Source organism: Elaeis guineensis, chromosome 4 (assembly GCF_000442705.2).
Source record: "Elaeis guineensis isolate ETL-2024a chromosome 4, EG11, whole genome shotgun sequence".
NCBI lineage: Eukaryota > Viridiplantae > Streptophyta > Magnoliopsida > Arecales > Arecaceae > Elaeis > Elaeis guineensis.
This window is the reverse complement of record NC_025996.2, coordinates 58687034-58700627: the sequence shown is the minus strand read 5'-3', so window position 1 is coordinate 58700627 and position 13594 is coordinate 58687034. Positions and strand designations below refer to the sequence as shown.

The 13594-nt window shown below is 35.2% G+C and overlaps 1 protein-coding gene across 1 annotated transcript; it reads right to left on the bottom strand.

Moving 5' to 3' along the window:
- Positions 1-6085: 6085 nt before the first annotated feature.
- Positions 6086-12361, bottom strand: LOC105042794 (DNA-directed RNA polymerases II, IV and V subunit 12). The gene is made up of 3 exons (XM_019849779.3): positions 12205-12361; positions 11973-12065; positions 6086-6356 (listed from the first exon to the last, which is right to left on the bottom strand). The coding sequence occupies exons 1-3, from the start codon at positions 12242-12244 to the stop codon at positions 6334-6336; spliced, it is 156 nt and encodes a 51-aa protein (XP_019705338.1). The 5' UTR covers positions 12245-12361; the 3' UTR covers positions 6086-6333.
- Positions 12362-13594: the final 1233 nt, after the last annotated feature.

Here is a 13594-nt window from a genome sequence, read left to right as displayed (position 1 = left end):
CATCTTCCTACATGCCCCAGATGACAGTACCGGGTCCGAGTTGGCATCATGATTCTTTATCTAAGTGGTCTGATTTTTTTGTTACAAGCCCATCATTGGATCCATATGAGGGGGTTGAGGGGGTTACTCAGTTCGTAGATGCTCCAGCAGCAGTAGTTATTCCTGATATACATGTTCAGGAAACGTCCACTGTCATAGGAAAGGGGCCTATCACAGGTGACACAGGAACAGGATTGATCGTTGAGGACCTTCATAAGAAGGTCCAAGCGGCTACGGGTACTACGACATCCTTGTGAAACTTAGTATTTTTTGGATTCGTAGTATTGAAAGATTTTTTTTGTAAACTATATACTTTTGTTCTATCTTATATTATTCATTATTATTTCTATCGGAGTTTTAGATGTTTTGCTTATTTAATTCAAGTGTTAGGATGCTATATGGTTTATCATGATTTTTACATGTATCTCGAAAAAAAATTGAGGATGAAAATATCACGTTAAAAGAGCTATCTAAATTAGTTTAAAAAATAATATCATACCTCAAAAAAGTATAAATAATAATGAGAAAATATATCACGCATCCAAAAAAATTGGTTTAAAAAATATAAATAAAATATATCATAGACCAAAGGTTAAGGTGAGGAAAAAAAATTATCTTAGAAATATAATTTGAAAATATGCCACTATTTTTTGATCGACAGATGTCAAGGTTTTCATCTTCCTACATGCCCCAGAGGACAGTACCCGATATGAATTGATATCATGATTTTTTATCTAAGTAGTTTGATCTTTTTGTTACAAGTCCAACATTAAATTCAGATAAAGAAGTTGAGAGGGCTCCAACATGATCTATTATTCTTTTAGAAACGTGATATAGGAGAGGGCCCATGATAGGAGCAACAACAATCGTTGAGGCTTTCCGTGAGAAAGTCCAAGCGGCGACGGGTATCACAATGTTCTTATGTGACTTCTTGCGGAGACCACGACGTCATTGACGGATACCAGTTCTCACGGGCCAAAGGACTGGAATGGTAGATCGGATCAATGAAACAACAATGGCAAGGGAGAGCAGAAAGAGGGAATTCGAAGGATGGCTATTGGTCGAACTTCTTGCGGAGGTACTCGCGGACGAACTCGCAGCGGGCGTTGGACGCGGGAGCGACGTTGGCGTGGGAGAGATGAGTACCGACGGCAATCAGCGCGATGCCCCTCGCGAGGCTGCAGGCCATCGCCGCCACCTGCTTCGGCGTTAGGGGAACTGCCACGGGATCCCAAAACCATCGCGTCGGAGGAAACCTCAGAACGGTCTCATTACGTTGCGACCCCGGCCCCGACAACAAAAGGGAAGCAGAAGAAACTACCCAAAGCCAACAGCCAAAGAAGCTTAGGAATGGCGGGTTTTGTGGGAGTTTTGGTCTCCAATCCCTGGCTCCAGAACCAGTTCACCCAAGTGGAACTCCGCTCCCTCAAATCCCAGGTAACCAATGATCCAACTACCCTCCCTTCTTCATCTCTTTTTCTGTGTCGCCGATCGCAGTTCCTGTCGATGAGAGATCACGGATGCTCGGCCAGCGGCCTGAAGCTCCGCCGCGATGTCGGAGCTCAAGATCGGCGGCGATGGCCTCAGCGAGGCGAAACGACCTCCTCTCTCCAAGAATCCTTCCCCAACCTCGGCGACAGTGTCGACTTCGAGCTCTTCCTCCGGGTTCGGCACCGTTCATTTTTCCGTCCTCAAGCTGGAAGAGTTGTTTCTGGATCCGCCCCCGCGGCGCAACGCCACGCATCGCAAGCCTGTACTCGCATAAAAATATGTATATCCGAGAAAAGCTCTCTTTCGGCCGCTCGAAGCCTCCCATCCGATTGAGACTCCTCCGGCATCTCGACACACGGCGTTGCGTGAAATTACTTCATAAACTGAAGTGTCAATATAAAATATTATTATATATTATTTTATTATTATTATTATATATATATAATAAGATAAAATAATAAAAACTATTCATTTGAATTTCAAATTAAAAACAGTATTTTATTTTAAATATAAATTAAAAATAATTTTTTAAATAACATAAAATATTCGAATTATCTCTATAATTATAAAGCAACATTAAAATAATACTATGATATTATAAAATAGTACTGTCTTATTGTAATGTAATATTGTCTTATTGTAAAGGAATATTACTTTATTCTAATGTAAGAATATTATAAAATAGTACCGTCTTATTATAAAATAGTATTATCTTATTGTAATTTAAGGATACTATAAAATAGTACTATTTTATTATAAAATAGTACTGTCTTATTATAAAATAGTACTAACTTATTATAAAAAAATATTATTTTATTATATAAGAGTATAATGGTATAAAGATAATTTCAGCCACAAATAGAGAGTTGTTTTTAATTTATGTTTGAAATCGGGAGCTATTTTTAATTAAACTCAACTGAGAAGCTATTTTTAATTTGAATCTAGAACTAAGGATTTATCCCTAGTTCTCTGAATATAATATAGGTTTTATGAACTTCAGATTTTTGTTCAATATTTCAGAAAATTGTAGTCAAATGATTACCCTACTCTACTAAATCCCTAGTTCTCTGTATATAATATAGGTTTTATGAACTTTAGATTTTTGTTCAATATTTCAGAAAATTGTAGTCAAATGATTACCGTACTCTACTTATTTCTTAGACGCATTGTAAGTTTCTTATTTGCGGGTGGGTGACATTTTCTATACTTGAATTTTGATATGATGAGGTTGCAAACTTGGATAATGAATAGCAGCCTTCGTAGCCGATCATAAGGGGTGATGATGACACCCCAACTTCTGATGACCGGTGCCGGGCATGAAAGTCCATTTTGGGCATTTAATTGTTATGATCAAATGCTGATGCCAATTGTATTGGACCCACATTATCTTTAACTCAAGCGTCGGTTTAGTAATCTACCATTGAATATAACGGTCGGTTAGTCATGCATGGTTGCAGCTTCAGTCTGCATCAAAGACATGAGATGAACGCAATACAAACTGAAATGTGCTAATTTAAAAAATGCATAATAATATTCAAATTTAGTTGTTATATTTTAATTTCATCTTAGATTTAAATACAAACTCGCGATCTCATAGTTAGGCAAGTCCAGCCTAAAGAAGTGTTCTTCACTTGAGGAAGAGCCATTAATATTGTTAAATATTTTTTAGGCTCGCTCCACCTCAGTCACATCATTAAGTTTTTTCTTTGCAAATAATAACAATATAATTGGCAGATTTTCTATAGCAAATGCCTACAACTAAGGGTGGATCTATTCCTGGTAGGCCAATATTATATGACATACAATGGCAAATAAAAAAGAATACAAATTTAAAATTATGAATAAAATGCATAAAATTAATTTAATTACATCTGACATTTTTCTATACAATAAAATTCATTCATGATCTAATCTGTATTGAATAAGATTCTACTGAAAAACAAAAATAAAAAAAAGAAATAAATTACAAAGCCCTTCTCCGAGGTTTATATTTATTATATTTATATCTAATAGTTTGTAAAATTTATATTTACATCTAGTTAAATTAACGAGTTTAATGAAACTACTTATCTTTTGTAAAAAATTAAAATTATTCTTGAGTAGAGAGCAGGATATATACATTTTTTATGTTCTTAGGTGGTTGTTATGTTACTTAAGGTTAAAATTATTTTTTAAATTTTTTCTGGTGTGCCATTTGGATTCTATTTAAGACTAAGGGTTTGAGTAATGTTCTATTATGGATTAAAAATTTTTGATAAAAAGTAGGCCTCGGAATGGTGACATAGGATTTTCAAATTATTGAATATAAATGTTATTTATCCCTAATCTGAGATGAGGCCTTGTACTTTATTCAAAACAAAGAGAACTGGTCCTTAGAGGTCAGCATGAGGTGACCGCTGCTTGTGCCAAAAAGAATATTTAAACAATCGATTTTTCTTGTAAACAAAAAAAAAATCAATTTTTCTTGGTTACAAATAAATATGGAAATTCAATGTGGATTTTACGGGCTATCAAACTGTTGGATTAACACCACTCTGAAGCCAAAAAAAAAAATCTCCTTTCCATTTCAAAGATCAAAACCCAACTTCGGAGAGAAGGAAGTTCAAAGCTACTCAATGATGCATGCTTTTTATAGTTGGAACCTAAAATCCTATTAATCCTGAGCCATTGGATCTCATAATCCTACTCAAATTCAAATAGAAGATAAACTATCCTAATTAGGAAATAAAATTAGCTCCCATCAGATACTTTAATCTTGGCATCTTGCTGGTGCCTTATGTGTGTTGTCCTTCTTTAAAAAGTATTCTACCAAGGCAAGGACCATTTTAAATAAAAAATTTTGATAAACTACAGGTCTATTTAAACTATATGATAAGGATAAAAATAAGAAATTTGACTTACCAAGAGTCTGAATTGATTTATTAACTTATAATGCAGAAATAAAAATGAAGCTCGAAAGCTTGTGATCATTATTTTAAAATGAATTTTCAACTCTTGTGTCGGTATTTATCAGAAATTCTATCTCAAGATATGATCGAGATATCTTATTTTGAAGAACGATCATTGAGAGGATTGATAGATCTATCAAAAACTCAGTAATTTAAATAAAAATGGAAAAGTGTTTCAAATGCTTAAAAAAGATGAAGTAGGAGAGAAAGTAGGGACTTGAGAAGATATCACTATTTTTTTTTTTCAGTACCCATATCGTCTAAACTCGTGATCTTATATAGATCACAAGAAGATACGAATAGAGGGACGCCTTGACCAAGCCCCAATGGGAAACGACCAATCAAAGATACGTCCTTTGGTCTAGCATGTGATCAAATGATCAATTGACGGTTACGATAGCAATGAAAAAATAAATCAATGATGATTAAAAATAAAAAATAAAAATTAAAATATACAAAATTATCATACCATCACTACTATTGTGTGTGCACGCCATGCCATATTTTCATGTGAGCTAAGTCAGACCGAATGCTACCGTTTGTGGTATAAACTCCACTACCTCCCTTGACCCAAGTAAAGATAGGCAAGAAAAGAAAGTATATAAACATCAAGAAGAATTTGTCTCTTTTCAATATGAAATTAAAAATATAACAAACTTTTAAAAATCTTTGAAGGAAAGAAAAATTTTGAATTTGCCCTTCCAAAACTCTAACACTCTAACAATATGCCTGTATCACCCTTCATGGTCTCTCATTTACGATCGAAGCTCTTGTTTGAGTTGAATCCAGGATGGAACTTTGAAAGGAATAAGAGAAGGCAAGGCCGCCCTTCTTTGTTCTCATGTTCCAACCCTAAGACTAAAATTGAATCAAATACAGATCAGATATCAATATATCTATATCAATATTTATTTTATCTAATAAATATAAATATTAATCAAATATAAAAATTTATATTCATATTTATTTTATTCAAACAGATATAAATATAAATCAAATATTAAAAATATAAATACATATATAAATATAAGTTGAATAATCAAATTTTGAATACTAATAAAAAAATATTAAATAAAATTAATTACACATTAATATGATTATATTTTTCTTAAAAATTTTTAAGTGATATATAAATTTAATAACATTACATATATAATTGAATAGATTGAACAATTTTCTATCCATTTCGAAATCTATTTTTTTTAATAGATATAAATACAAATATTATTCAGATACTTAAATTTTCACCCCTACCAAGCCCTCGTCTCTTTTCCGTGCTTAAAATTGGAGCTAGACATGGCATCAGATGTTGCCTGGGACCTGCAATATTTGACAGATCAAGGCACGGACATTGCGGGCTCCATGTTTCACAAATAGTAGCTACCTCTATTGTTTTCTCAATAACTGATTTATTGTGTTCTAAATAACCATGCAAGAAACTACCCATGCAAACAGAAGTAAGACAATTACGCTTACCAAGTTACAGCATAAAGATGTTCAACTTCATCCTCTCGGAGATATTTGGCCATGGCGATCTTTCGACCGAGCATTCCCTTTAAAAGCATAATATCATGGTCTACACATTTTATATTTATGTATCCACGAACTGATAAAATACTAATTTTAACTGGACCAAGAAATGCTGTCAAGATGTATAACAAGAATACTCAACAAACAGCATATGATAACAGTCAGCCATTAAAGAGAGAGTTTAGTCGGTCAAAATTATCCATACGCTATAAACACACAAAAGACCACTAGTATTGTTTTTTCGAATCTCCGACACTCAAATACTCCACAGTACGCCATTCAACAGACAGCAGCTCCCACCAAGGGCATCCCGTCACATTTATCCTTAGCGCGCTTCATACTGAACAACTGCACAAAATATTATCTGTGAGAGAAAGATAAAGAAGCAACTTAAAAAAATTACAGCAAATCACGTGAAGACATAGGATAGAGCAGTTGGAACAAAAGGAGAACATAATTTACTACCATTTATAACCCATTGTTATCTATAACAAACATAGTGAGCTCCCACTACTTCAGCTATTAACCAACCAACTTCCTGAGTTTGGAATTCCAGCTGTAGACAGCCTTAATAAATCTGCTAAAAAGCATTTCAAATATAACCTCCATGCAACAGTGGTCTTAAAGATGTCACACCAAGTTCTACTTTTGGCAAGTGTTACTTCTGAACCGTGCAATCTAGTTAGAGATGGCATGCTAAGAAGAAGACAGGAATGCCAGTCTCAGTCGCATTCTTAACTTATTTGGAAAGCCTAAGGGATAAGACAAATGCTACATAAGAATTCAATCAGTGGATACCCGCAGTACTTGGCTAATAAGTGGATACTAACAATTGGAAAGTTCACAACAGGCTGAAAAATCAGAAAGTTCCTTTTTATGCCACATGCCTATTTATGCTATCTATTTTCCACTCTCCATAATAAATGCAACAATTCAACTATATGAATATTTCTTAAGAAGTGAAATGCAAAGGAAAATAGAAGGATCAATAGCCAAATGCTCCCTCCACCTGTTACCAATTTGTGTTATCCTCCATCATCAACATCCTCACTCTATCTCACCAGCCGCACCATGATTGTACATATTAAAGTAGAAGCATGGGATAAACTTGTGCCGCTCTGGGTTGAGATGGACCGCAATTAACTGGCTTGGGGTAGGGTTAGGAGTAGGTCTGACCTGCTGATGTCACTAATTGGTTGGGTTCAGGTTACATCTGAGTCAGATAATGGTCTCATTTGCAGTCGGGTAAACTCTAAATTGACTGTGACCAAACATATTTGCATTCCAAGAAGCTCACCATAATAAAAGTACAATACCTACACCCAAGAGTTACCAGATCTTTCAAAAGAGTACATCAATTCCATGGAAGAAGCAATTTAGTAAGTCAAAAAACTGAAACAATTTATGATTTAATTATTAGATCAAGAGTAATGAATGTCAAGATGCCGTTGTCCAGAGATAATAAGTGAATTTTAAGGATTATGCAAAGGAAGACAAGATGCCATTATGGATTGCAGAATGGAAGAATTGATGATTTCACCATCTGAATTAACAAAACAAATTGAGTTGTAGAGAGTTATGTTTCTTGGATATAATCAAGAATTCAATATCACAATTTCTTGAAGCACAAAAGTGCTGATGATCTGAAGATGAAGAGAACCTATCCTACAGGATATGATCCATCAATTCACTAACAGAGTATCAGTCAAAGTTGAAATGAAAATACAAAAAACATGAAGATAGGAACAGGATTGTAGAGAGCATAATTTTTTAATGGACCATTTACAAGTTGAGCAGATATGTAATCGATAGAATTTGATAGATGCAATCTTCCTCCAGCTGGTCAAAAAAGTGGGAAATGTAGGGGATGGGTCTACTTGTTCAAGCTATTTGAATGTGAATTATGTGAAAAATGAAAAGCAACCTTGTCATGGTCATCAATTGACCAATACAATATTAGACGCTGGTGAAAGAAGATATGAAAAAGACGACAATGGAAATCTTGAAAGGTATTTTTCGCCTTTTCAGATAACATTAGATTAATGGGCTGCACCATCCATTTACCATAGCAGCGATTAAAACATTAATAGTACATTGTAAAGCATTGCATCATGGTGAACTTAGTGGCAGTGAAGCCAAAAGAACAGAGTGTGGTAAGGGAACTTACTGTGAGAAAGTAATGATAAAGCGGGAACAAAGCATCTAAGAGAAAAGGGAATAATAAAACAATGGAGTGAATGAAGGATCAAAATGATGGAAAAAAGTTAAGCCATGAGAAGCAGCAGTAGCACATGACCAGCTCAAAAGACAAAATAATAGGAACAATGGAAAGCATAACTAACCATCCAAAACCCAAATTACTTTTAGTCAATGCCAAAATTACAGAAAACACGCACATACACACACACACACACACACAGAGAGAGAGAGAGAGAAGAAGAAGAAACCATATAATACTAAAACATATTTTAGAAAATTTAGGCTGTTATTTAGCAGAGTATCAGAAAATAGACAAATCCAATGACAGAAAAGAAATCTCGGGTAAGGTCAAGTGACTAACATGTACAACCAGAACAATTCGTGTTCTCCCCCGTACTTAGAAAATAATGGCAGGTGAAAATGTCAGCTCAACTTTCTTGAGCTGGATCAAAACTCCACACCGTCTTGTGATACCATAGTAAGACAACAATAGTGCACCAATAAAATTTATACAAAATGGTTTTGGGACTTACGCAAAGACTTTGCAAATAAATAAAGATTTGACCTCAAGCCATATTGTCTCAGGTGCCTGAACATCTCCCAAAAGCTATTCTCAGCCTAGGATATAATTGATCTTGACAAGCAACAGTTTCCCAAGTTCTGGCAGAAATCCAGCTCAAGTTCAGCTCATTTGATGCTGAGCCAGCTTGAGCTTGCTTGGTTTGGCTCTAAATAGGTATAGATTCCCTGTTCTTGAGTTGAAGTTAGCCTTCCTTTTTGGTCATGTCAATTGGAGAGGGTGATGCTGTAGCCTTCTCTGCACCATCAGCCTTGGTTTTAATTGCACTCTTATTTACCGGAAGCAAGTTATGCACATGCATGGTTAAGAGGTCTCAGAGAGAGAGAATACGTAAGAAGCAGATGTGAGAATGAGCTGCGATTCAGAAGTGCATGTGTGACCCTAGATGGAAGATTCATGCTACTAAGTTTTCAATCCCTCCCTATATTTGTTCCTCCAAGTCTCCCATCTACATTTTCATCTCAATGTGTTCCCCATAAAGATAAAATGATTTGGCAGTTGAGAAGGCCTGCAGCTCTTCTCAGTCAGTAACCAGATAAGGCAGCAAAAGGAGAAAATATACACCAATAACCAGCACATTTGGTGGTGGAGATATTTTGCTCCACCACCAGATTATCTTACCCAAAACATATTACCCTCCTTGAAGCTAGATCTATGGAGATAGTGGGGCTAAACAAGAAGCTAGAGATGAAGTTAACGTTAGAGGATGCATGTGATTTTTTGGAGGTGGTGCAGGTTGGAGTGGCTGAAGAGAAGGATATGCAGCCATCATATTCAAAAAAGAGGAGTTATTGGAGTTGTTAGGGCAATTATGCCTTCTACTATTGCTATAGAATGTTAGAATTTAATATAATGGCTATAATATAAATAAAAGATAAAAAGTTAACACATGCCCAGCATGCCCTACTTATCACTAGTGATGTTGAATTCTCATTGGTTATTAACATTTAGTTAAACATACTGTATCACTCACCCATTATCTATCTAAATTTACTCAGTGATTTCCTTAAAAATCTCTCCATCTCAATCACCTACCTGCCTGTGTATTGCAGTTATTCCTTTTTTATCACCATATTAAGATTTAAGAGTTATGATTTAATGTAGTAAAATAATAATGGGTGATTCAACGTTGGTGATATTAGGAAATTTAGTTGTTACTAATTTATATCATGAAATATTAGTTGTCATACAAAATTCAGATTTCTCAATCCCAATGTAACCAAGCACTGACATGTCATTTAATATGATAGGGGAACTCTTCTTAGGGTAGTTAAAAAAAGAAAAAAAAAAGAAAAAGCACGGCCTAGTGCACAAGGCTCCCACCACTATAGGATCTAGGAAAGGTCATATATATGTAGCCTTACCTCAGTATGCAAAGAGAGTGTTCCATGTTTCCAACCCATGATGTCCGGGTCACAATGGAGCAACTTACAATTGCACTAAGGGTAACCCTCCTTGGAGCATTCCTTAATAGGTCCCAAAAATAAAGGCTTCATCCACTAGATTAATGGCTTAAATATATCATTCCTCAGATAAAATTATTATTGTTGAATGACAAATTATTATTTATTTTTCATTTCAAAACTATAAAAAGCTGAACATAAGCCTGCTTGGCCCAACTTGAGTTCAACTCTTTTTTTTTTTTTTTTTTGAGCTTTAATCTCAGCTCCTATTCTGCTTGTTTATTATCAAGTGAGCCAATATTGAGCTGAATAACGAGTTGCTCATAAACAGCTCATCCATTTGATAATCCTACATACGTGTTACTCAAAATGTTATTCTTACCTTAGTAGTATGAATCATTTACCTAGGGTGACAAACTCACTTCAGAATCTTCACGAAATCTCAAACCCACACCAGCTTCCTTACTCAAAACTTTTCCGAAAAGTCCTCTTTCCAACACCCACTTATGATTCTAGCAATTAAGATTCTAACATGGATAAAAACAAATATTGACCCAAGCAGGGCACATAATCTTAAAGCATTAACTTGGATTAACTATAACCAGTTATACCAACCTATCATGCTACCAATGTCACACCACAAATCAATTTAGCCAATACAAGCCATAAACGTAGAAGTCAGCACAATCAAAAAGAAATATCAGACTTGCTATAAATGGGATTGGTATAAACTGATCATCACAAGTAGATACAAATTGTTATTTAGCTCAATGTTTCTTTTTTTTTCCCCTCGCTACAATCTTTCCCAATCAAAGGAAGACTTCTTGATAATCTTCAAGGTACTTACAGGACACACATGTTTTCGATGATCATAAGATTCTCATTCTCTCATCCACAGTTGCTTGATAATTGGTTAAAATTAATTTTTAAGTTCACATGACTGCTAATGTACCACATGAGCCGTCATAATATGGCATCTTCCACTCTATGACATCATCATAATATGGCCAAAGGTTGTGCATCAGGCAACCATCAGTAATTTAGAATTGAAGAATAAAGAAGTAACATTTCGAATGAAGGGTTTCAGAAGAGGAAAAAAAACTAAAGATAGGCATGCAAATGTGACATCATGTAGGATGCCATAACAGAAGATTTGAGAAAAAAAATGGAGAATGGTTTGGAGATATCCATAAAACGGACGACTTCACTCAAATGATAGAAAACACATATTTCAGAATAAGGCAGATCAAATATACCACAAGTTATTACTTTTTGTATTCATGAAAAGAAAGTTTAACAGGGTTGTATAAGTTAAGAGAGAATTCCAGTGTTCAATGTAATTAGTTGCTTCCAATATGTAGTCGAAACAAATTAGTAGCTAACATGATGCAACCAGTCTCTAACAATCATCACTATCCCCTTTTCTTTTTCACTTTACATTTCCTGAAAGGATGTAAATCCAGCAAAATGCTTAAAGCACACTTTCTAGAACCAAGAAACAAACAATCCCATAAAAGGAACTATTGCTATCGTTCAAAAGCATTAGGATGGACTTGGATATGAGAAGCGACAAGCACAACAAACGCAATTCTCGAAAGAGGGCTATTTCCAATGGTCAGCAGTTCCACAGAACAACAACACGGATGAAATCACTAATCTCAAGAATCATGCCGCGATTGAGATGGAATCACACCCTTCAAACCCATGAAATAACTGGAAAATTAGGAATAGTAGGAAGAGTAACTCCAAGGAGAAATCAGAGCAGTTTTCGTATGCACATACTTCTCCGAGTGCGCTTCTTGTACAGGATGCGGTATCCACACTCTCTGCATTGAATCACATCACCCGGCTTCAAAGTATTCTCTGCTCCGCAATCTAAGCATCAATTTTTCCCAAATTTTTTTTGATCAACACAAAAACTAATCAATCAGATAAGAATCGAGGATGGAAGATGCGATCAAAAAGAGAGAAAACGAGAGGAAGATGCAATCTATGATCGCTGTATAGCCTATACCTCCACAAATATAGCTCACAGGCTCAGGCTGGGGATCCATTTGACTCCAGAACCGCAAGCTAGGGTTTTCTTTTTCTTTTGGGTGAGAAGAAGCTAGGTTTTACAAGGAGCGGTGGGTGGGGGAATTATATAGAAGAGTGCAAGTTTGACTCGTTTCGAACCGGCTTTCTTCGGATAAAAGCACCCGGTTCGATCCGACGTTGAGATAAATCCATGTAGACCAAAACATATGGCCCAAGGATCGATATGGGTCCATCTCTCAACCGGCCAGTGAGTGTATCTTTCGTGCGAAGCAAGGATTCACCTTCCTTGGCGTGGGTCCACCATTGGACCGTGCAATAGTCCTTGAAGACCTATCCAGAGATGGATGGTGTTTGAAGTGCTTCGAGAATTATGCAAAATTCGATTCAAAAATTGATGTTGTGGGAAAAAGATTAATCATTCTTTTATGTAAAAGATACAATCCAATCACTTTCAATCGCCATTCTGCATGTCTGTAGCTCAAATTTTTATCTAATTCAGTAGGATTAGAAGAAAAGTAGAGATGTTGATACTTGATAGAAAAAGGTGAAAGGTGGTGAAATAATTTTGATACTTGATAGAAAAAGGTGAAAGGTGGTGAAATAATTTTGAGCTAAATGGAGATGAATGATCTTGTCACCAAACTTATGTTAACTTCTTTCCATTGCTAGATAGATGTCTATGGAAGTTTTTATTAAACTGCCACCTACTTATATATCAAATAAGTTTATCAACTTATGAATGATTTATATATTTTTGTGAATTTTTTCTTTTTTTTCTTGTCCGTTATTGATTATATGTGCAACTAGAAACTTGTAGGACCAGGGTTTTTTATATTTTACACTATTTTATTTTGCATTCTGTACATCAATGTGTTTCTAAAGTCATAGTTGTGCCAAGACAAATCCAAATGATGAATGTGTTCATGGATAATTTGAGGTGATTTTAATATAACGAAATTTGTTATTGATAGAAAATGTGCTTCTCGATGTATCAAGGACAATTTGGCTTTCATTAACTTCATTGTTTCCCTCAATCTCTTAGATCTAGATCTTAAAGGCCAAAATTTTACCTGGAGTAATAGCCAAAAGCATCCCTCTTATGCTAGATTAGAAATGTTTCTCCTTTTCACGGAATGGGCTGATATCTTTCTAGCTTATATTCAGAAAGCCCTCATTAGTTCAGCCTCAGACTATGTTCCCATCATCTTGCAATGCAACCTCAGATTTTGTAGTAGTAAGATTTTTAGATTTGAATGTTGATGGACTAAGAAACAAGATCTTGATGATGTGGTTCTTGCTAATTGGACTCAGATCAGAGGTAATTCTAATCTTGTAGCTAAATAGATGCACAACCTAAGAAGAATGAG